The following is a 23,365-nucleotide window of genomic DNA, read 5'->3' as shown; positions in this document are numbered from 1 at the left end:
TTGAATGTCTCAAAGAATGTGATATTGTTTATACCTGATTTTGGGTAGTAAATCCAGATCTTGATATTTTGCATGAATCCAAGGCCTTGATTTTGGTCACTTTGTCTTGATGAGCTTGGTAGGTCACTTTACAGTCCCCAGAGATATCTACCTAAGAAAAAAAGTAAGAACATAATGTTTGGGACTCCCTTGCGGGCCATTTGAATTCTAATGGGAAGTGGCTTGAAAACAGGAAATGTCACAGGGAACAGCCTTTTTTTCTAGGTTGACCAGATAAAAAGACAGGAAAAATTCGGTATGTTTCTGTAGCATATAGATTTTCTTTTCCATTCTCTTTGGTTGAGTCTTACTAGTACCTTCTTACTGTCCCCAGAATAACACAGGATTTCCTGCTTCTCTCTAATGTCCAATAAGAGTTGGACAAATGACTTGGTCATAACTGAAACCTCTGGTAAGTTGTGATCATGCGGCAAGGGGAGTTTACTTCCAATGTGGAATTTAGGCTGCGTGTGTGTGTGTGTGTGTGTGTGTGTGTGTTTACCTTTGACTAAGTGAGTATGATTAGAAATTCTTAGAAAATGGTGGAATTAATTCAACTCATTATTAATCACACCAACAAGATGAGTTTGGCAAACATCTCAGTACAGAGCGCAGACACTGTTTAACTTCTCTGAGCTTTCCCTCAGACCTCTGCGAGCACCACACCCAGCCTCTGTTCTAGCAACCTAACCAACATTCCCTTGGCCCAGCTCTGTGGGAAGATTTTCTCACCCACTCATGAATTCAGACTACGAAACGTGGACTCTAGCCTCAGATTTGCCCTTGACTACAGGTGTGATACTGGGTGACCCTCTTAACTCCTCTAGTTTAACCCCAGTTTCTTTATCTGTAAAATAAAAGGAGCTGGTGTAAACCAATGGTTCCCCAAACTGACAATAGATGCCAATTATCCAAGAAGACTGTCAAAATACAGACACTCAGGCCCTCACTAATCTACTGAATTGGAATCTCTGGGGGTGAGTCCAAAGAATTTACATTCTTAATAAGCTCCTCGTGGAAGAGTGGTGCATAGTGATGAATGGGAACATTGGAATAATCCCCAAGGTTTTCTGCATCTCTAACATCCAGTTATTCTATAAGTCCCCCTTAGTATAACTGATTCAAATCTCCTTAGTTTGTATTCAAGTAATAAAATGTTGGAATAAATAGTAATTACTTCATTTGTAAATGAAACTTGACCACCCAACTCACTTTTTCAGATGATTGCCCTGGTAGTAACTCTTTCACTGAACAAATAAAAATCCATATAAACAATCTTGGTTCCCCTATTGTTAAAGAAGATGTTAGGTGCTGTCCAGTCTATTTTGACTCATAGTGACCCCATGTGACAGAGAAGAATTGCCCCATAGGGTTTTCTAAGCTATGTCCTTCTACTGCAGAGCAGTTGGGTGGGTTCAAACTGCCAACTTTTCTGTTAGCAGCTGAGCACTTAACCTTTGCGCCACCAGTGCTCCTTGTTAAAGAAGATGCTGAATCATTAATAATAGTAAGTACCTCATTGGTGGTTCCAGAGCTTAACTGCATCTGAAATAGGCTAGCCAGGCCTCTCTTGAGATTTTCTATGGCCACTGGCTCATTTTGATAGGAGTAGAACTCTTTGACCTAGGAGAAAAGAGGAAAAACACAAATGAAGCAAAAATATGTCATTTATCAGATTGGGTTAAATAAGTGGTGGAAAAGGTCAGATTCTCACTCCTATTAATTCTGGGAGGAAGAGTTCTGCTATTCCAAAGCTGGGATTTCTTTTTCTGAAAAGAAGCAATTTAGATGTCTAAGAAACTAGACCATCAGAATATGAAATTTAAGGAGACTGATAATAGAGGCTGTGAACATGGTGGGTACAGTATAGGGAAGGGAACAGAGCACTGAGATAAGCTGGGATTTCTGTGAAAGCAAGAAGGACCGCCCCAAAATGGGAAATGAGGACCCTTCTTTTGGAACATGTCAACATGTTAATCTGTAAACCTGCTTGAAACAAAAACTAGCCAAAGTTTAAAATAACAGCAAAGAAAAAGGTCTTGGAAGAAAATGGCAACCACCAGCCTTGAGACTCGAGAGCTGGCACAGCTTACAAAGGCTCTGACAAAGGCCTAGGCATGACCATATGTCTGTGGACAAAATTCCACATGGCTGACGTTTTCTTGCCCTCAACGTGAGCAGTCATATTGGCCTTGGTTACAAGGAGATACAGAAGGTTGGAAGATTTGCGGTGGAGATTGCTACCATTTCACCACCTGCCCCAAGCACTGCTTTGAGGTTCCTTTTCAAAATCAAGGAATAGAGGTTGAAATGAGGAGGGTAACTGTGATTTGGCAGCAATAGGGAAGTAAATAGCTCGTCTTAACTTAGTTTCATCCTTGATATTTACAGGCACAGGAATAAGAACACCATTTTGATAACTTAGCTCATGTTTAAGGATAGAAGTACAAAGAGAATTTTCTAGAAAGCAACCTGCTGTTTTTCACTTTGTATTAACTCCAAATATATCACACAAATTAGAAATAGAACAAGATTGATACCATCAGTGTAAAAATTTCCAAGGTCTATGATAATTATAGCTGAGCATTTCTATCGGAAATATTCCGTCTTCCTATTCCTCTTTAAAACCAACCATGATGACTCAAGGTGAAACAGGAAGCTGGGTAATTATCCGGACTCAATAACCAATCTGAATAAAACTCATGTCTCAGAAACAGAAAATATTTTGCCTGAATTATCCAAATAACTGCCTCAAATTCCTATTTTTACTTTTGACTTACACTCTGCCGGGTGACATATTTGCTAGATACCTTAACTGGCAATCCATTTTAGTCATTGCACTAGATGAATCTATAAATGTTGGAATGGTGTTTGTCCCGGTTAAAAAGGAACTGTAATAGTGACCTCAGCGTCTGAATATCCATGGTATCATATTCTCAAACAAATCATTGGCAATTACTCAGACCCAAGCCTGAGTTTTTTATGTTCTGTTTTGTAAACTGGGTCTTCTTTGGTAATCATAGTGCCACTTCCTTTTCAAAATATTTGGTGGTATGATATCTCCAGAATTACAGTCACTATTACTAGCTGTCATTGAGTTGATTTCAACTTATGGCGAGCCCGTGCGTGTCAGAGTAGAACTGTGCTTCACAGGGTTTCCAATGGCTGATATTTTGGAAGGAGATCAACAGACGTTTCTTCCGAGGTACCTCTGGGTGGATTTGAACCTCCAACCTTTTGGTTAGCAGCTGAGCACATTAGCCATTTGCGCCATCCAGGAATTCCACAGTGACTATTAGAGGTTCGTAACTGGGTTGCTTGAGCTTGGAAACAGAATTGCTCAATGGTGGCAAAATGCACTCATGCCCATGGCCCAGGCTTCCTTGGCCTGAGTTTTAAAACACTTTTGAAAGCAAGAGGTACTATTAGGTGGGAAAAACACCCATAGTATCATCCTTACCCCCACTTCCAGTCTACAAAATGTGTCTGTACTACTGAGAAAGTTTTACATAAAATTTCAGGAAACCCAGGTCTCAGATTTAGTCTGGATCATACATAAGGTCAAGCGTTCTTCAACTACTGGATCACTAAGGAAAAGATGTTAGAGACTTTTTTTCTTCCCCTGGCAGTCTAAACAATGTAAACTGTGAGACAAAAAGAGAAACTGTATTTTTTTTTTTTTCTTCATTCTTTCTATTAGCATTTATTGTTACTCTAGCATAAAGAAGTGGATGCTTCTCTTTGTCATTTTTATCACGGCTACCTCTGGGGCTTAATTTCTTTCTTTTGTGCCGACCAACAAGATCGAAAGTAGATCTCCTATTAGCTTGGTTTCCAAACTGTCTTAGAATTAAGCTGGCTTGCAATTAAAAGAAGAAGAAAGTCAGAACTTTGCAGTTCAGTCCACATGGCTGTCACAGCAATAATCTTAAATTCATTATTTCACAACAGGAACTGAGTAAGCTTTATTATATCCAGCCATAGAGCTGATTACTTCATTCAGTATTGAAACGAGTTCTGAACATCTGAGAGCACAGGGCTCTTATCTGAATTCACAGCCCCCAGTGCCTCCAGGGAGCTGCAGCTGGTGCAACCTGGTCACAAACGAAAACTTTTAACCCAAGGAAACCATGCAGAGGGGGATGAGAAGATTGTGGGGAAGGAGAAGCAGTGCGTCTTCCACTCAAATTTCAAGGCCCATTTCCCCTTGAAGTCAGTAAGCATCATTCATCGTGTTTCACCAGGAAGACTATGCCTCTCTCTATGCTGTTGTTGTTAGGTGTTGTTGAGACGATATACATAGCGATCCAATCCACAACAAAACGAAACACTACCGGCTCTGGAGCCATCTTCTGAGTCGTTGCTATGTTTGAGCCCATTGTTGCAGTCACTGTGTCAATCCATCTCGTCAAGGGTCTTCCTCTTTTTCGCTGACCCTCTGCATGATGTCCTTCTCCAGGGACTGATAATATGTCCAAAGTACTTGGGATGAAGTCTCGCCCTCCTCGTTTCTAAGGAGCATTCTGGCTGTACTTCTTCTCAGACACATTTGTTTGTTCTTCTGGCAGTCTATGGCATATTCTTCACCAACATCATAATTCAAAGGCATCAATTCTTCTTCAGTCCTCCTTATTCCTTGTCCAGCTTTCATATGCGTATGAGGCGATTGAAAATACCATGGCTTGAGTCAGGCGCACTTTAGTCCTCAAAGTGACATCTTTGCTTTTTAACACTTTAAAGAGATCTTTTGCAACAGATTTGCCCAATGCAATACATCCTTTGATTTCTTGACTGCTGCTTCCATGGGTATTGATTATGGATCCAAGTAAAATGAAATCTTTGATAACTTCAGGGATTTCTATAGATTCCATTAATTTGTATATATTTTTTAAGAATAAGAGGAGGCAAAATTCCATCAACTGGCCAAACAGTACAGTTAAACAGAAAGGATGCCAGAAAACAGGGATTAGTCATGCTATCTGTTCTACTTAGATGGAACTATGTCACAAAATGTATCTTCAGTATGCATCTAAGACAGGGCGTAGCTAGGAAATGACACGTTGGAAAACAAACAAGGAAACAGAGGAGAAATTAGAAGGCTTTCAAGGTGTCACATTTCTTTTGGAGACTCAGTGTGTGTACAGTCACTCTGCCAGATTCATAGAGGAAGTCAATGCCTAGAAACAACAGAAAATACATGGCATGCTCAGTTGCCAGGTGGTTAATTTAATCATAGCAGTCAGTGAAAATCAGAAATGGAAATCTAGTAATTATCCACTTAATTTCTAGCCTTAATTTAAGGCTAGAAAAGAATCCACACTATAGCTTGGGGCATCTTTCGCTTATCAATGTTAATCAACTTAACCAGATAACTGTCCTGTTCCCAACTTGGTTTATGATTTGTAGATAAAACTAAAGAGTCATGCTCAAACACTTATGTTGGGAAGATGATAAGGCATGGAAAAAAGAAGCTGTGTAATGAATATGCATCTATGTATTTTGAGGGGCACTCGTTTGTAATGCAAATATGGGAGCTTAAAATGGGGTCTTTGGAGAGAGGAAAAAATATATACTGAGGAGCATCCTTGAAATCACAGAAATTTCTGGGAGTAAAACTAAATTAGAGCTTGGGGTAGGGGTAGAAAACACCTCTAAGAAAATTGCTGATCAGCGGTTTAGCCAGTCTTCTAGCAATTTCTCACAGTAAACTGAAATTATAGTTAAGTAATGCGCTTTCTGACACTGATGTGACTGAAACTTCCACGTGATTTCTTAGTCTCCAGGGTCATTTTTTACCTACAAGTATTTTATCATGTAAGTGAACGACATCACAATGTACTTTAGCCTGTGGCCATGGTAAATCACCACAGCTCTAGAACTGACATGTTGCAGTCACTGCAATGATGTGGCAGCTCCATGTCAGCCTTTGAACAGTGAGAGCACTGTGTCCTTTAACATGTGTGACGAAAGACCTTGTACTCAGCTGTTACCCAAGGAGCTATAAAGTAGTTGGTTGTCGTTAAGATTATAAATGCAATCAGTATTTTATGGTCACAGTGTCTCACTACACTGGAAGCCCAGAGAAGAAAATAGTAGTTTTTAATGTTGTTAACAAAGCTGTACCATATACAAGTAAAGTGAGTTAACAGACATCGTGAAGAATGAAATAAGGAATACTACAACTCAACCAAAATGGCAGGTATTTTCCTAAATACTTTCCAGCTAGAAGACAGCATAACATGGAGGTTTTGAGCATGGACTCTGAAATTAGAACCTCTGTTTCAAATCCTGGAGCCCTGGTGGCTCAGTGGTTGACAGCTCAGCTGCTAACCAAAAGGTCGGCAGTTCGAATCCACCAGCCACTCCCTGGAAACCCTATGGGGCAGTTCTACTCTGTCCTATAGGGTCGCTATAAGTCAGAAATGACTCGACAGCAATGGGTTTGGGTTTTGGTTTTGTTTCAAATCCAAGCTCCATCACTTGCTACTTGTCTAATCCTAGGCAAGCTTCTTAACTTCTCTTAACTTTGATTTCCTTGTCTATTATAAGAGGATGATAAAACAATACCTGCTTCTTAGGGCTGTTATGAAAGAAAAGACATAATTCATGTAATGCTTTCAGTCACAGCCTGGCACGTAGTAAGTGCCAAGTAAGTTTTAGCTATTATTAAGCAACAATAAGCAAACCCTTTCTCAAAGTCCAACTCATTTTAGCCTCGTATAACCTTATTAGTTCATTTATTTATTTTACAAAACATTCCAATTATAACAAGCTGCTGAATATACAGCGATAAAGACACAATTGCTGCCCAGAAAAAGCTTACTCTGAATGGGAATGGCTACAAATAGGAGTATAATACACTGTGATAAAGGCTCCACAGAAATAAGCCCCGGGGACTATGAGGTTAGGGAAGATGTTGGGAAAGTCTTCACTGGAATACCAGGTCAGCCAGTGCAAGACATGGTTCTGGGTTCTATGGGGAGAGAGGGAGTGGAAGAGGGTGGAGGGAGGGGTGCCAGGATGGAATATAAAGAGGAAACTTTCTCTACCAAAACCACAATCAAGCAATGAACACAAATGACCAAAAGGAAAGTGATAAGGGCCTTGAGTGAACTGCAAAGGGCTTGGAGAGTTCTAAAGAGGGATTGTTATTTCCAGCTGAACAGAATGGTGCAAAATTCATAAAAGAAAGGGCCTATGAGCAAAGCCTGAAGCATGGTGAATATTTTGACAAGTGTCAAAGGAAGAGAAAGCATTCCTGAAGTTGGTGATTCATATTTGATTGTGGGAGGCATGAGGACACAAGATCCTTCCTTGTGAGTCCCTTTTTAATGCTTTATTAAAATGTGCATCATGAAGAGCAAGATATCAGAGCCCTAGTGGCACAGTGGTTAAGAGCTCAGGCTGCTAACCAAAAGGTCAGCAGTTCAAATCCACCAGCTGCTCTTTGGAAACCGTATGGGGCAGTTCTACTCTGCCCTATAAGGTTGCTATGAGTCTCAATCAACTATATTAGATGTCTGAAATACATATTTTAAAGTATTTATTTTCATCCTTTATTTTAAATCTTAACTGAAAGCTTAATTTTAGAAATGTACAGATCCCTTTCTGTTCCTCTACTGTGGTTCCTAAAATTGAGCTCTTGTTTTTACTGATGAACTTTTGTATATGTCAGTACAATATGTGTATTTTTATTAACCCAGATATGTAATGCCTAATAACTCACTGGACATTACTGCTTTTCAATTGCAAATACATTAAGACTATTTTAATAGACTAGGATCAAAACATAAGTAATGCACCCTTAAAGAATTTTATGAGCAGATTTCCAAATGGATATGAGGGTCCATTCACTACTTTAATATATACAGTGATTTTCAAAGTTGTATAGTTTTTTAATAATCTAAACACTTGTCATGGATTGAATTGTGTCCCCCAAAAATATATGTATCAATTTGGCTAGGCCATGATTCCCAGTATTGTGCAATTGTCCACCATTTTCTCATCTGATGTGATTTTCCTATGTGTTATAAATCCTATCTCTATAAGGTTAATGAGATGGGATTAGTGACAGATGTTAACGAGGCAGGACTCAATCTACAAGATTAGATTGTGTTTTAAACCAATCTCTTTTGAAATATAAAAGAGAGAGGCTAGCAGAGAGACATGGGAACCTCATACCACCAAGAAAGTAGTGCCAGGAGCCGAATGCATCCTTTGGACCCAGAGTTCCTACTCAGAGAAGCTCCTAGACCAAAGAACAATTGATGACAAACACTTTTCTACAGAGCCAACAGAGAGAGAAAGTCTTCTCCTGGAGCTGGTGCCCTACTAGACTGTGAGAGAGTAAATTTCTATTTGATAAGGTCATCCACTTGTGGTATTTCTGTTATAGCAGCTCTAGATACCTAATACAATACAATACAATACAATACAATACAATACTTTTCTAAAAACTCAACTCTATCTTAGAAATGTCACACCCTTTCCAAGGTCTTAACCTTGTAGTTTAGTCAGACATTGATAATCTTGAGATCAGTTGCTATCAATCTAAGTTACATCTTTCTTTCTCATGATTTGTCTGCTTTCCTGGATTTATGAAATCATGCTGCAAGGATTTGCTGTATTATACTATTTTAATAATCCCTTCTAATTTGATACAGAATGCACGTTTAACAATGCCTATCATCAGTAAATAAATACTTCAATCTACTACAAAGGTTTGCATAAAAATAGAAAACATAAATGGCTAGAAAATGTAAGGGAATTCACTATTTTTATTTACTTCTGAAACATTTAATATGCAACTTCTGTTTATTAGTTCTTGGAAAAAAATCCAGTTAGCATGACTACATCACCACCTTAAAATAATATCTACTGGAAGAAAGAAAAATAAGAAGTTGGAGAAATAAGAATGCAGGACCCCAACAATCACATTTACCTTTCCATGCATTAAATGAAGGAGCACAGGTCTTTGCAGAGCTTCCAAGTTTTCCTTTCCTATGATTTTGAGTGTATTTTTTCCCGTGAAGATGCTCTTCTGTCCCCTCTGCTGATTGACATTTTCCACATTTACATCGTTTATCTGGAGTCATGGAAAGAAACCTATTAGAAAAATTTCCCATGTCTGTTTCCATAGAAGTCTCTTAGAAAATAAACTGGTAAAGGAATAGACAGGGTGAGCCTATAATTTTTTTCTGTCATTTTTCTATCCATGCTTCCAAGGACCTAGCCATTAACCTTAAAAGAATGGAGAAGATATTCAAAAGTTAAATATCTGAACTAGGTAAAAATACTGATACTTAAGGAAATCTGTGACTTCAGGCTTCCAATAACTGTGACTTGGATATTTCTGTTCTGAGTCACTGTCTCTCTCTGCATTCATTCTGATCTGTTATTATCTGCCTGATCTTCTCTTCACTATCTGTACCATTTATCTGGAAAGAATCTTGCCCCATTCTACTTCATCTATATATATAAAGTTAAAAATAACCGGTCTAATTATTGAACAAAGGGGAACACAATGTTTTCTGTAGAATGGTTTACTCTTCTATTGAAAAATGACTCAGAGAGATAGATGATGAAGTTTTGATCCAACTTGAAAGATATGATAACTATTAGAGACATCCAGAGAAGCAAAGATTACTTGGTAGATGTATTGCAATAACACCTCACTAGCAATTCTAATTCACCAATTACTCCTTGGAAACTCTATGGGGCAGTTCTGCTCTGACCTATAGTGTTGCTATGAGTCAGAATCAACTCGACGGCAACGGATTTGTTTGGTTTTGGTATAAATATACACATTGGTTACAATACAGCACATCTTACTCCAAGTACTTGGTCTTGCGTTCCTGTTTCATACTAATATGCAGAATAACCAACTTTACTGAAGGATCTATTGCCTTTAGATTCTTGAAAATCAAATATGGAATCATGATATCTTAAAGCTGGAAGAGATCCCAGAGGCCACCAAATTCAACCTTGTTTCTCAACACATAAATTCTAAACCAGTGACCAACGAAACACTTCCAGTTGAGGGTGGGCCTGGTTCCTTCTTCAAGATGAATACAGAGCAGGTTTACTCCCTTATTGATAATTGCACATGTTATATCAAAGAACTCAGTCATCTCTTAATTTTGTCTCCTTTTTCAATTAGAGTTGGCTCAATTGTTTTTCCTATAACATGGATTCTAGACTCCTCACTCACTCCTAGAACACTTTGAGTGGATTCTAGTTTAATGTTTCTATTTATACAACATGTAGAACTGGATATTATATTCCAATTACCAGGGATGGATTATCCAATAAGCAAGGTACTCACTTACTTACTTGTGCTTTCTTACTAATCTGCAGCGCACAATTTCACCTGTTTTTCATCATATCAAAGATGTAGTGAAACCCATGTGAAATTGTGCACTACTTGTTAGTAAGTAAACACAATTAAGCCCATGCATACCTTGCTTACTGTAAGGCTGTGCGTACTCTGCTTACTGGTTAATCCTATCCTGCCAATTGTTGTTATTGTTAGATGCCATCAAGTCAGTTCTGACTCATAGCGACCCTATGCGCCACAGAACGGAAGAGTGCCCGGTCCTGTGCCATGCTCACAATCATTGTTATTCTTGAGCCCATTGTCACAGCTACTGTGTCAATTCATCTCGTCAAGGGTCTTCCTGTTTTTCACTGACCCTCTACTTTACCAAGCATGATGTCCTTCTCCAGGGACTGATCCCCCCTGATAACATGTCCAAAGTATGTAAGATGTAGTCTCGCCATCCTTCCTCCTAAGGAGCATGCTGGTTGTACTTCTTCCAAGACAGATTTGTTCATTCTTTTGGCAGTCCATGGTATATTCAATGTTCTTCATCAACACGAATTCTTCTTCGGTCCTCCTTATTCATTATTCAGCTTTCACATGCATATGATGTGATTGAAAATACCATGGCTTGGGTGAGGCACACCTTAGATTCAAGGTGACATCTTTGTTTTTCAACACTTTAAAGAGGTCTTTTGCAGCAGATTTGCCCAATGCAATGTGTCTTTTGATTTCCTGACTGCTGCTTCCATGGGTATTGATGGTGGAGCTAAGTAAAATGGACAACTTCATTATTTTCTGTTTATCATTATGTTGCTTATTGGTCCAGTTGTGAGGATTTTTGTTTTCTTTATGTTGAGGTGTAATCCATACTGAAGGCTATGGTCTTTGATCTTCAGCAGTAAGTGCTTCAAGTCCTCTTCACTTTCAGCAAACAAGGTTGTGTCATCTGCATATCACCGGTTGTCAACAAGTCTTCCTCCAATCCTGATGCCCCATTCTTCTTCATATAGTCCAGCTTCTCAAATTATTTGCTCAGCATATAGATTGAATAGGTATGGTGAAAGGATACAACCCTGACGCACACCTTTCCTGACTTTAAACCACGCAGTATCCCCTTGTTCTGTCCAAACAACTGCTTCCTGATCTGTGTACAGGTTCCACATGAGCACAATTAAGTGTTCTGGAATTCCCATTCTTCACTATGTTATCCCTAATTTGTTATGATCCACACAATCGAATGCCTTTGCATAGTCAATAAAACACAGGTAAACATCTTTCTGGTATTCTCTGCTTTCAGCCAGGATCCATCTGAAATCAGCAATGATATCTCTGGTTCCACGTCCTTTTCTGAATCCAGCCTGAATTTCTGGCAGTTCCTGTCGACATACTGCTGCAGCCACTTTTGAATGATCTTCAGCAAAATTTTACTAGTGTGTGATATTAATGATACTGTTAGATAATTTCCACATTCAGTTGGATCACCTTTCTTGGGAATAGGCATAAATATGGATCTCTTCCAGTCGGTTGGCCAGGTAGCTGTCTTCCAAATTTCTTGGCATAGACGAGCAAGCACTTCCAGCGCTGCATCTGTTTGTTGAAACATCTCAGTTGGTATTCTGTCAATTCCTGGAGGCTTGTTTTTCAACATTGCCTTCAGTGCAGCTTGGACTTCCTCTGTCAGTACCATCCATTTCTGATCGTATGCTACCTCTTGAAATGGTTGAACATTGACCAATTCTTTTTGGTATAATGACCCTGTGTATTCCTTCCCTATACTTTTTACGTTTCCTGCATCGTTTAATATTTTCCCCATAAAATCCTTCACTATGCAGCTTGAGGCTTGAATTTTTTCTTCAGTTCTTTCAGCTTGAGGAATGCCAAGTGTGTTCTTCCCTTTGGTTTTTCTATCACCTCCAGCTCTTTCCACATGTCGTTATAATACTTTACTTTGTCTTCTCCAGCCATCCTTTGAAATCTTCAATTCTTTTACTTCATCATTTCTTCCTTTTGCTTTAGCTACTTAATGTTCAAGAGCAAGTTTCAGAGTCTCTTCTGACATTCATTTTGGTCTTTTCTTTCTTTCCTGTCTTTTTAATGACTACTTGCTTCTTCATGTATGATGTTTTTGATGTCATTCCAGAACTCTTCGGGTCTTTTGTCATTAGTGTTCACCTTATCAAATCTATTCTTGAAATGGTCTCTAAATTCAGGTGGGATATACTCAAGGTTGTACTTTGGCTCTCATCGACTTGTTCTAATTTTCTTCAGTTTCAACTTGAACTTGCACATGAGGAACTGACGGTCTATTCCTCAGTCAGCCCCTGGTCTTGTTCTGACTGATGATATTGAGCTTTTCCATCGTCTCTTTCCACAGATGCAGTCGATGTGATTCCTGTGTATTCCATCTGGTGAGGTTCATGTGTATAGTCACCGTTTATGTTGGTGAAAACAGGCATATGCAATGAAGAAGTCATTGGTCTTGCAAAATTCTGTCATGAGATCTCCAGCATCATTTCTATCACCAAGGCTTTATTTTCCAACTACCAATTCTTCTTCTTTGCTTTCAACTTTTGCATTCCCATCACCAGTAATTATCAATGCATCCTGATTGCATGTTCGATCAATTTCAGACTGAAGAAGTTGGTAAAAATTTTCAATTTCTTCATCTTTGGTCTTAGCGGTTGGTGCGTAAATTTGAATAATAGTCGTATTAACTGGTCTTCCGTGTAGGCGTTTGGATATTATCTTATCACTGACAGCATTGTACTTCAGGATAGGTCTTAAAATGTTCTTTTTGCTGATGAATGCAACACCATTCCTCTTCAAGTTGTCATTCCTGGCATAGTAGACCATACAGTGTCCAATTCAAAATGGCCAATACCAGTCCATTTCAGCTCACTAATCCCTAGGATATTGATGTTTATGCATTCCATTTCATTTTTGACGATTTCCAATTTTCCTAGATTCGTACTTCATACATTCCACGTTCCTATTATTAATGGATGTTTCTAGCTGTTTCTTCTCATTCTGGGTCGTGCCATATCAGCAAATGAAGGTCCTGAAAGCTTGACTCCATCCATGTCATTAAAGATGACTCACTTTGAGGAGGCAGCTTTTTTCCAGTTGTCTTTTGAGTGCCTTCCAACCTGGGGGGCTCATCTTCCGGTACTATATTAGACAATGTTCCACTGCTATTCATAAAGTTTTCACTGGCTAATTTTTTTCAAAAGTAGATTGCGGGGTCCTTCTTCCTAGTCTGTCTTAGTCTGGAAGCTCAGCTGAAACCTGTCCACCATGGGTGACCCTGCTGGTATCTGAATACTGGTGGCATAGCAGCAACACGCAAGCCTCCACAGTCCAGCAAACTGACAGACATGTGGGGGCACTACCAATTACTTACCAGTATATGCTATCTTCTAAGATTTAAAAAGATTAGAGCACTTTTGATTAGCAAAAGCTAAAATTGTAAATGTACTGATTTTAGTGATAGGTAACAAACCAAATAGGCATACAGCCAAGAGCACAAAACAAGTGATGTTGAGTGATACACTTCTCAAAGACTTTGCTGACGTTGAATGTTTGCATCTTTCTGGTGAAAAATGCCCACCATGATTTTGATTAGTTGGTCATCGTCACCATCAGGATTCCTCCACAATAAGGCAACATCCACATTGGATGAAATTCGGTATCCCACAGTGTCTTGGAGTTTTCCTTTGCCTCGATCAAGAAAAACTTCAGTGGAGTATGTGAGTTTGTACAGCCGCTCATTGTTTAATGAGAGACCAGTTGTGTGACCTGCAGAAAGATAGTAACACAAGTAAAGTTTTAGTTGTAAGGTATCTTTCTATCAGTGCATTCCTCATTGTCTACCACATTGGTGCCCAGCAGGAGCTTAGTAAATATTTGCTGAATGAAAGAACTAGGCTCTGTTTCAACTTTTCCTTCTGCTGAAATCATTGACTTGAAAAACAAACAAACAAATAATCTCCCATTTCAGAACACTCTAGTTTGTATCCCTAATAATCAAATTATCCATCTAAATATTGCCCTGGCTGAGCTATAGAATTTTTTTAATGCCACTGTATTCTTTTTAGTTATGTGAACATGATTACGTAGTAGAGGTCCTGTCAGGGATTGCTTTATAAAAATAATAAGAACCATTTGTAATTCACATATTATTTAAATGCAAAAAGATGAATGCCAAGGTAATTTTAAAGGTTAGAAGGTAGTCCCTATGCTTAATTTGGTTAAAGGATGTCCCTCCAATGTAATTTACTCCATTAATTTATTTAGCACACTTTTATAACAAAGATATATTTTGGCGCTAGATGTATGTAAATTTAAATTAGCTGTGCCTGGATAAGAGCCCTGGTGGCGCAGTGATTAAGAGCTCAGCTGCTAACCAAAAGTTTGGCAGTTCAAATCCACTAGCCACTCCTTGGAAACCCTGTGGGGCAGTTCTACTCTGTCCTATAGGGTTGCTATGAGTCAGAATCGACTCAGTCATGACGGGTTTAATTTGTTTTTGGTGCCTAGATAGAATGGTGTTTTACCACATAAAATCTTAGCACAGTCTTAAATTTGGCATTGGCACTTTAATACCAAATAATATGCAGTTCAGTATTGTGAGCCAAGAAAATCGATACATGGACTGGGTCATACACTCTCCAATTCGGTTTAACTTATCCCAAAGAAATGTAAAGGAAAGACCAAGTCTTTCCCAGAGATGAAGTTCATGGCATACAAACTCTTTTTGTATATTTTCTATCTATAGCTTTCAAGAGATAGTACAAAAACAATTTCGGTATACATTTTTTCTCAGTGCTAACAGGTTGCATTGTCTAGTTAACTATAATAAAAACAAAAACCAAATTCAACACTGTCAAGTCAATTCTGACTCATAGTTAACTATAATAAGCAACCATAACTTTCTTCCCCTCCTCAGGAAATACGCACATGAAAGGGGGTTGGAATAACTAGGTGGGAAGTAAATTAGTTTGTAAAGCCAAAAAAATTAAGAAACTCTCTGTAATGCCTTTACCATCTACACAGAAACAATCTCCTTCACTATCTCCACCTCCTACTGCAGCATCTACTGCCCAGAGAAAAAAATGATTAGATAGTTAACTCTTCTACATGTTTTACATGTTTTAACTCATTTAATCCTCACAAAAACCTAATGGGGTTAAGTGCTATCATAACTCTTATTTTATAGATGAGGAAACTGAGAGGAGCACAGAGGTTATACAATTTATCAAGGTCACCGAGGTCGTCGGTGGTGGAGCCAGGATTTTCAGTGCAGACTATCTGGCTCTAGAGACCAAGCTCTAACCAGTCCTATAGCCTATTGCCATCAAATTGGTTCTGACTCACAGCAACCCTATAGGACAGTGTAGAACTGCCCAGTAGGGTTTCCAAAGAGAGGCTGGTGGATTCAAACTGCCAACCTTTTGATTAGCAAACGAGCTCTTAGCCACTGCACCACCAGGGTTCTCCTTACCTGTCCTATACTGCTCTAAAACTTTAGATTGAATTCTTTTCCATTCCTAAGCAGTGACTTAAGAATCCATTCATTCATTCAACAAGGATGTACTCAGCACCTACTGGATGGTAGGCATTATTCTTTGCTCTGGGATTATATCCATTAACAAGCAGACAAAATCTCCACACTCAGCGTTTACATTTAAAAGAGGAGAGATAGATGATAGATGTTGGGGAGAAAAAAAAGTAAGTAAGCAAACTATGTAGTATGTTACAAGTGTTAATGAAGAAAAAGAAAACAAAGAAGGGAAATGGCATTGCTGAGAAAAAGGCTTCTGTGAGAAAGTGACATTCTGAGCAAAGGCTTTAGGCTAGCCAACAGGATATTTGTGGGAAGAGCATTCCTGGCAGAGGGAACAGCAAGTGTGAAGGCCCTGAGGAAGTCACGTGCAGGAGTAACGGAGGAAAAGCAAGATGGCCAGAGAGGCTGGAATTGAGTAAATGAGAAGCACAGCAGCAGAAGATGAGGTCAAATAGATACATACAGGCATCAAGAGGTGGGAAGACACTTGTATAGACTTGAGGTTTAACTCTACATGAAATGGGAAGCCACTGGAGAGTTTTGGGTGGTGGAGTGAAATGATATGGCAAGTCTTCCAAAAAGGGATTTAACAGGAATTGAGAAGAACCAGGAGGGGGCAGTGCAGGAGTGGGTATCCAAGTATGTCCACCCAGAAACAGACTGTGCCCAAGCAGCAAATCAGGCAGAATCTAAGAGCTGAGATACAAAAAGCAGAGGTCTGAGAAAACACCTTGAAGAAGATGAAGTCTGTATGTGAATGTTTCCAGCCACCCTTATTTCCACCTTTTTTGCATTTTAGCTGGGGACTCTGCTACAAATTCAAACATTGGATATCTGGCCAGGGAAGATATTTTGTCCAGGAAGGACTTCTTTTTAGGGCACTTCTCAAATTATAAAGGAAATAGGTATTGTCTTATCTAATCCTCACAGCTATCTTGAAAGGTAAGCATTATTATGACATCTGAAGGAAGCTGACTGAATTAGACTCTACGTTCAACCAAATGGCAGCCATGATATGGAATTTGATTTTTAAATTTACTGAAATCCAAGTTTTGTGGACTGCATGAAGACATCCTCCTCTTTTTCTTTTTTTTTTTGTAGAATTTTTTTGGTGAAAATATACGTAACAAAACATACGCCACTTCAACAGTTTCTGCATGTACAATTCAATGACATTGGTTACATTCTTCAAGTTGTGCCATCTTTCTCGACAACCTTTTCCAAGCCATTTCACCATCATTAACACAAATTCATTGCCCCCTAAACTTTTCATGTATCCTTTCAATTTCCTGTTGTCAATTTGATCACATATAGATGGAAGGTGTCTTCTGATGAAAATAAACATGAAAACTTTGGTGGGAAGGTAGCTTTTCTTAAATTCCAAAGCCTTCCAAACTATCATATTGTTCATTTTTCTACTACTTTTACTTTATTAGTCAAAAGAATATGAAAAACAACCATGTAACAGTTCAGCTCTTGATAATCACTTGGAAGTGATAAAGTATAGGAAAGAAGGGCCTTGTTCTCCGATACTGTTTTCCTATCTCTTTCAACAGGACATACAGCCTAACACAGCTCAAATAAATGTATTGTGCTTTAGTGTTGTCCCTGTCATCCTTTCCTTTTTTATAAGTATTTCTCCATTGATGTTATTTAGATCCTGCAACACTAAGAATGGAGGCATAAATTTAACTTAATTCTGTTTCATAAAACCAAAAGAAATTAATTTTAACCAAAAAGAAGTACCTCTTCAATTGCCCTTCAAGTGCATTTAGAATTTTTAACTGACTTAAAAGCAACCATACTCTTAGTTTTGAATCTTTAAGAAATGTCTTAAAATACTCATTGATCAAACTTAGATGAATTCAGTAAACCAACCCACGGCTGTTGAGTTGATTCTGACTCATAGTGACCCTATAGCACACAGTAGAACTGCCCCCATAGGGTTTCCAAGGCTGTCAATCTTTAAGGACGCAAACTGCCTCATCTTTTTCCTAGAGCAGTCAGTGGGTTCGAACTGCCAACCTTTCTGTTAGCAGCTGAGTGCTTTTAACCACTGCATCACCAGGGCTCCCTGATGAATTTAGTAAGTACAGTTAATTGACAAGAAGACAAACCAGAGATAACTAAAGGTGAAGTGTGAAGAGGTGTGCAATTATGATAGGGTGATAGGAAATGGAGCTTAAGAATCCAACAGAAAACTAAGGTCAGAAGTAAGAATAGGACGAAGTTAAAATAAGAAGAGAACTGAAAGGTGATTAATATAAATGGACTGAAAAGTAATGGTAGGGCCAGAAGCTGAGAGAAAGACTAGAAGTGAAAGGATGGTTCAAGTTTAAAGGTGACAAGATTAAATAGAAAGTTTATGTGTGGGCTATCAAAAGTAAAAGTCTACAAAGAAAACTGCAAGAAGGCACTGAGAATAGATGCATCATCATAAAGTATAATTAAGAAAAGGTAGAGAAAACATGGAGGGCAGTGGAAGTCCATTTGCAGAATTCTTGCCTTCCAGCTGAGAGATCCAGGTTCACTTTTCCACCATTGCACCTCAAGCGTAGCTACCACTCGTCTCTCAGTGGAGGCTTGTGTGTTTCTGTGATGCTTAAGAGATTTCAGTGAAGTTTCCAGATTAAGACAGACTAGGAAGAAAAATCTGGTGATCTACTTCCAAAAATCAGCCCCTATGGATCTCAAAGTTCCGATTCCATTATCTATGGACTCTCCATGATTTGGTGGCCTACTCAATGGCAGCTAACAACAGTAGCGAAAACTTGAGTCTTTATAGAGTGTTTAAACTCAGCATATTGCTTCCAAATACTAATTTCAGAATTTGGAATCCTAATCCCTCCTCCATTCTCTTCACAGTCCAATTTGCCCTCACCATTCACCCAGATCTGGGAATTTGCTATATAGGTGCATTGGTAATTTAAATTAGAGATGACTTTTGAGGTGATACATGTGATCTCTAAATTTAGAATGGCCTGATTTTAAGGTAGAGTCTTCACAGTAGTTTGCTAGTTAAATGTCAGTCAGTATAAAGGGCAAGAAGTCTATCATTAAATCTTGACGCTATATAATACAAATGCATATTGGGTCTAGATTGATAGACAGCTGTCAAGTCCTGTACTTTTTATTTATTATATTGGCATAAGTATTTTGTACCCTGGAGCCAACGAAATGTAAGCTTTAGGCCCCCTCACTTGCCCAGGCTCCTTCCAAGACATTGTAAGGGCACCCTAGCAATATATACTCATATCACATCTTTTTTTAGTAAAATTTTCAAAAGTAAGCTGTTTTTATAATCTTTTCTCAAAGACGGGCCCTAAATGGCATAAGCTTCAAGTTCTGATAATTTGGATTTGCCTCTGAACTTGTACACAAAAAACTGCAACTATTTGTCACATTCTAAGACATACTTTTCTGTATGTCATTGCCATGTGTGTGTATGTGTATATATATATATATACATATATATATATACACATACATACACACACTTATAATTATATATATACATAATTCTTTTTTAAAACCTTTATAAATGTATTAATTTGAAAACTTCATGGTATAAGCTTTGCTATTATGTTGTTGAAATCACTCACATTTCAAATTCTCAACAGTTTATTTAACAGATAATAAAATAGCAAGCTCTCCATGAGACAATCCTCAGTCAGATATCAAGTACTCAACAGCATTTAACAACCATAACAAGTAGTTTTTAAAGTTAGACTTCATCATACTAAGTTATATGCTAGAACAATTGTTTCTGACAGTGTTTCTCCTTAAGAGACTCTAAAAAGTGGTCATTTTACAAGGTACAACATTTAGAAATCCAAAAAGTTTATGATACAGCTGATTTTAAACAAGATTTCACTATTAATTCATTTCACAGGGCTTTTCAAAACCATTCTTTGTAAAATATATTTGTGGGTTTTCTGCACGCTTTCTCTGAAGGGTATCAATTCATATCTTTTTAAAATAACTTTATCTTAAACTATAACTAGCAATACTATTTTTTCAAATATCGTATATCTTTTTTCTTAAGTCTGTATCATGTAGTTTTATTTTTTTGAATTGACAAACTATCATAATTCTATCACTTTTGAATGGCAATGGAATTAAATGCATTGTTTTATCATTTCATTCATAATTATTTGGCAAATCAAATGCCTTTTTCATTGAATCTAATTCTTCCTGACGTCACATTGCTAAGCAACCAGAAGGAAATTTAGAAAGTTCTTTTTAATCTTCTTTTACTATTCAAATAAGGGGACAGCATTCAGTGAATGACCAACAGAAATAGGTAACAATAGCTGGCATCTTTTGTTCCCCCTTTTTTAAAAATAGAGCACGAACGGGAAACTGAAGCAAGGAGCACACTGGGCTGAGGAAAACTCAAAGGAATCTCTGTTTCCTTAATGTATGTAAGAATCTGAATTTGGTTTTCATTGCAACGCAGTCATGCCTTCACAAACATCCCTAACGTATGTGGTTTGGAAGATGGTTTAGTTAGGAACTCTTTCCTTATAAACACACACACACACACTTTGTCCCCCAAAGACTGAAATTAAAGTTTAGCAAAAGGCAGCACAAACTTACCTTTAACAGAAGCTGAATATGAGGAAATGAAGCAGAGAAAAAGGACAGCAAGAAGAATCATCTTGACTAGCTACCCTCTTATGCATCCAGTCCCCAGCTAAGAGTCACTGAGAAGTGGACTCTTCAGAAGGCAGTGAGCCTCCTCAGAATCTCCAACAATAATGTTTATCTTTGGGGAAAGGTCAGATTCCAAACTCCAAAATCAGGACCTAAGTTCACTGAAGTGCTCACTGTTAATGATTAAACTTAGGTGGGCTGCAGTTTTCAGTTTCTCACTCTTTTTAATTTTTTTTCACTCATTAAGGAAAATCAAGAAAATTTTCATTTTTGAGAGCTAATCCAAACCAGTCTACCTTACGATAAATGCAGAAGTACTGAGGGACATTTCAAGAAAAACTGATAGCGAGGCTCTTCTGCTGGGTACATAATCACCATTATGCTTATAACTGCCTATTTTCACATTTCACCAATTTATGTGGAAAGGTTATAGGGATTCTCAAGCTCAGCTAAAGTGAATTGAATTTTACTATTTCTTCTATGGTCACGTTTAAACTTTTCATGCTATTTGTATACTGCCACCTTTTGTCTGTCAGTGAGGGCTTGTGTTGCTATGATGCTGAACAGGTTTCAGCAGAGCTTCCAAACTTGGAAGAAAGGCCTGGTGATCTACTGTGGAAAATCAGCCAATGAAAACTCAAAGGATCACAATGATCCAATCCCATTGTGCATGGGGACGCCATGAATCGGGGGCCAGCTCAACAGCAACTAACAGAAATGGATGACTAATTCGTTACCATTACTATGCTAGCGTTTTGGAGCACATTTGGATATACCACAGTAGAACTATCATAGTATACCTCTAGCTATATCTATGACAAGAAACACTTGTCTGAGTCCCCAGACTAGCTAGATGGAGTCTGGTGCTTTATTTGTCCCGTTTCTAGGAAGAGGTGCAGGGGGAAAATCCCAGCCTTCAGAACTTTTGCTACAGAAAATTAATCAGGAAACTTCTCTAGAACTAAAGTGAATACCCTAGTATGCCTGACTGAACCAACTCTTGTCCCTGGAAACTCTTGTGTGAGAGATCTGATATTAAAAAAACCCAGTATAAGAAGACAGCTTGGGGGGCAGGTGGGAATGTTTGGACAATGAAGTGCATAAAGTGTTAGTGAAGGGCTGTTTTCATGTGTTTGAAAACATTTATTGCCATGTTCCAATCTAAAATGAGTTCCTGAATCTACACTGGTTTCTCTCAAAACCCTTTTTCTAGAATCCTAACCTGGATCCTAAATCTTCTAGACAACCCAGATAAAAGATAGCAGACTTGATAGGCAGGGGTACAAAATAAAATATAAAAATCTCCAAAGTTAAGCACATTTCGCCTTGAAATATATTTTTATATAAAGAACTAAAAGATGAAAATTGTCACTATTTTCTATTCAGATTAGAAACTTCATTTGCTATCGTAAGTTTTGTATACAAATCATGGCCAAAGTAGCTAAACAAAAACAAACTGTGTTGCTGAGAATATCACCTTAAAATTCTAAATACTAAATTTTACTAGGGTTAAACTTTTGTTTTCTTTTTTTAGAAAAATACCTTTGTTAGAAGAATATGCAATTTTATGAACAGATGTTGTTGTTGTTGTGTGTCCTCGAGTCAATGCCAACTCATAGTGATCCTATAGGATAGAGTAGAACTACCCCATAGGGTTTCCTAGGCTGTAATCTTTACCGGAGCAGATTGCCAGGTCTTTTCTCCCGCCGAGCAGCTGGTGGGTTCCAACCTCCAACCTTTCGGTTGGCAGCCAAGCACTTAACCATTGCGCAATAAGGGCTCCTTTATGAACAGTAGGCATTATGAATACAAGGTAGTGTGAAAACGTTTTATTCATTTGCTTTTTAACAGATTTCTGTGTGTTCCCACAATTTCTGCATTATATAACAGGAATATGAGCCATTATAGTCACTTAAATCTTACGCACATGTTTATCTAAATCAAAGACTAGTTTGCATCCTGTTTGATTCTGTAAGAATCGTCTTTTGTATTTCTATGTGAGGCTCATAGTTCCATAGACCTTTAACGTTTGTGGTTAGTCTATGTGGTACATGATACGTGTCTCTTCGGGTAAAGTACTATTCGTTGTCAGGTGTTTATCAGAGTCCAACCAATAAAAGACATGTCACTATTGCCTAATAAAACAAATTCTGTTTCACTTGAGCATTTGCTTTCCACTAGAAGGCTCTTATCAGTCACTATATTAAGTAGTTATTTCAGTCTAGGATGTTCAAATAAGGCTGCTTCTGTCAGTAATAAATGACCTGATCATTTTATATTTTACTTGTAACTTTTTCCTTTTACAAAAATATTTGAGAGAAGACATCTTGACCTTGTTTCACCAGAGATAAAATAGAATACCAAGCTCTTTTGCTATTCAGTGAACTCTGTATAACAAAGAGGCATTCTCCTCTTGTTGATTAAGACTTTCTAGAAGCGCAAATTTTTTTTAAAAATGGAGTAGAGCAAACAGTACAATGTATGTGGAAGATATTTCTCAAATCTCACTGGTTCTTTTACATGGCATGTGAAGCAGGGCAGAAGCACAGTTTATACAGTAATAAATAATAAGAGTTACCATCTATGGAACAATTACTCCATGTTAAGCACTTTCCTTTTTTTTCTTTAGTAAATCCTCACAAAAAATCCTCTAACATACTAGAAAAATGAGGCACAGATTAATTAAGTGAAGTAATTTCGGGAATATGTTGTTGTTAGGTGCCATAAAGTCACTTCCAACTCACAGCAACCCTATGTACAACAGAAAGAAACACTGCCTGGTCCTG

The 23,365-nt window shown here is 38.1% G+C and overlaps 1 protein-coding gene across 1 annotated transcript in view; it reads right to left on the bottom strand.

Annotated features, from left to right (window-relative positions):
* Positions 1-20,583, bottom strand: part of MTTP (microsomal triglyceride transfer protein) — a 60,506-nt gene extending 39,923 nt beyond the window's left edge. The window contains exons 1-5 of the mRNA XM_023734704.1: positions 20,523-20,583; positions 13,968-14,155; positions 8,981-9,124; positions 1,555-1,662; positions 35-151 (exon numbers count right to left, since the gene is read on the bottom strand). Of these exons, the coding sequence (XP_023590472.1) occupies positions 35-151; positions 1,555-1,662; positions 8,981-9,124; positions 13,968-14,155; positions 20,523-20,583 (618 nt within the window). The remainder of the gene's footprint in view (positions 1-34; positions 152-1,554; positions 1,663-8,980; positions 9,125-13,967; positions 14,156-20,522) is intronic.
* Between the last annotated feature and the right edge of the window lie 2,782 nt (positions 20,584-23,365).

The sequence above is a fragment of the Trichechus manatus genome, unplaced genomic scaffold, assembly GCF_000243295.1.
Source record: "Trichechus manatus latirostris isolate Lorelei unplaced genomic scaffold, TriManLat1.0 scaffold00071, whole genome shotgun sequence".
Classification (NCBI taxonomy): domain Eukaryota; kingdom Metazoa; phylum Chordata; class Mammalia; order Sirenia; family Trichechidae; genus Trichechus; species Trichechus manatus.
The sequence above is the reverse complement of the archived record's forward strand: the minus strand, read 5'-3'. Positions and strand labels throughout refer to the sequence as shown.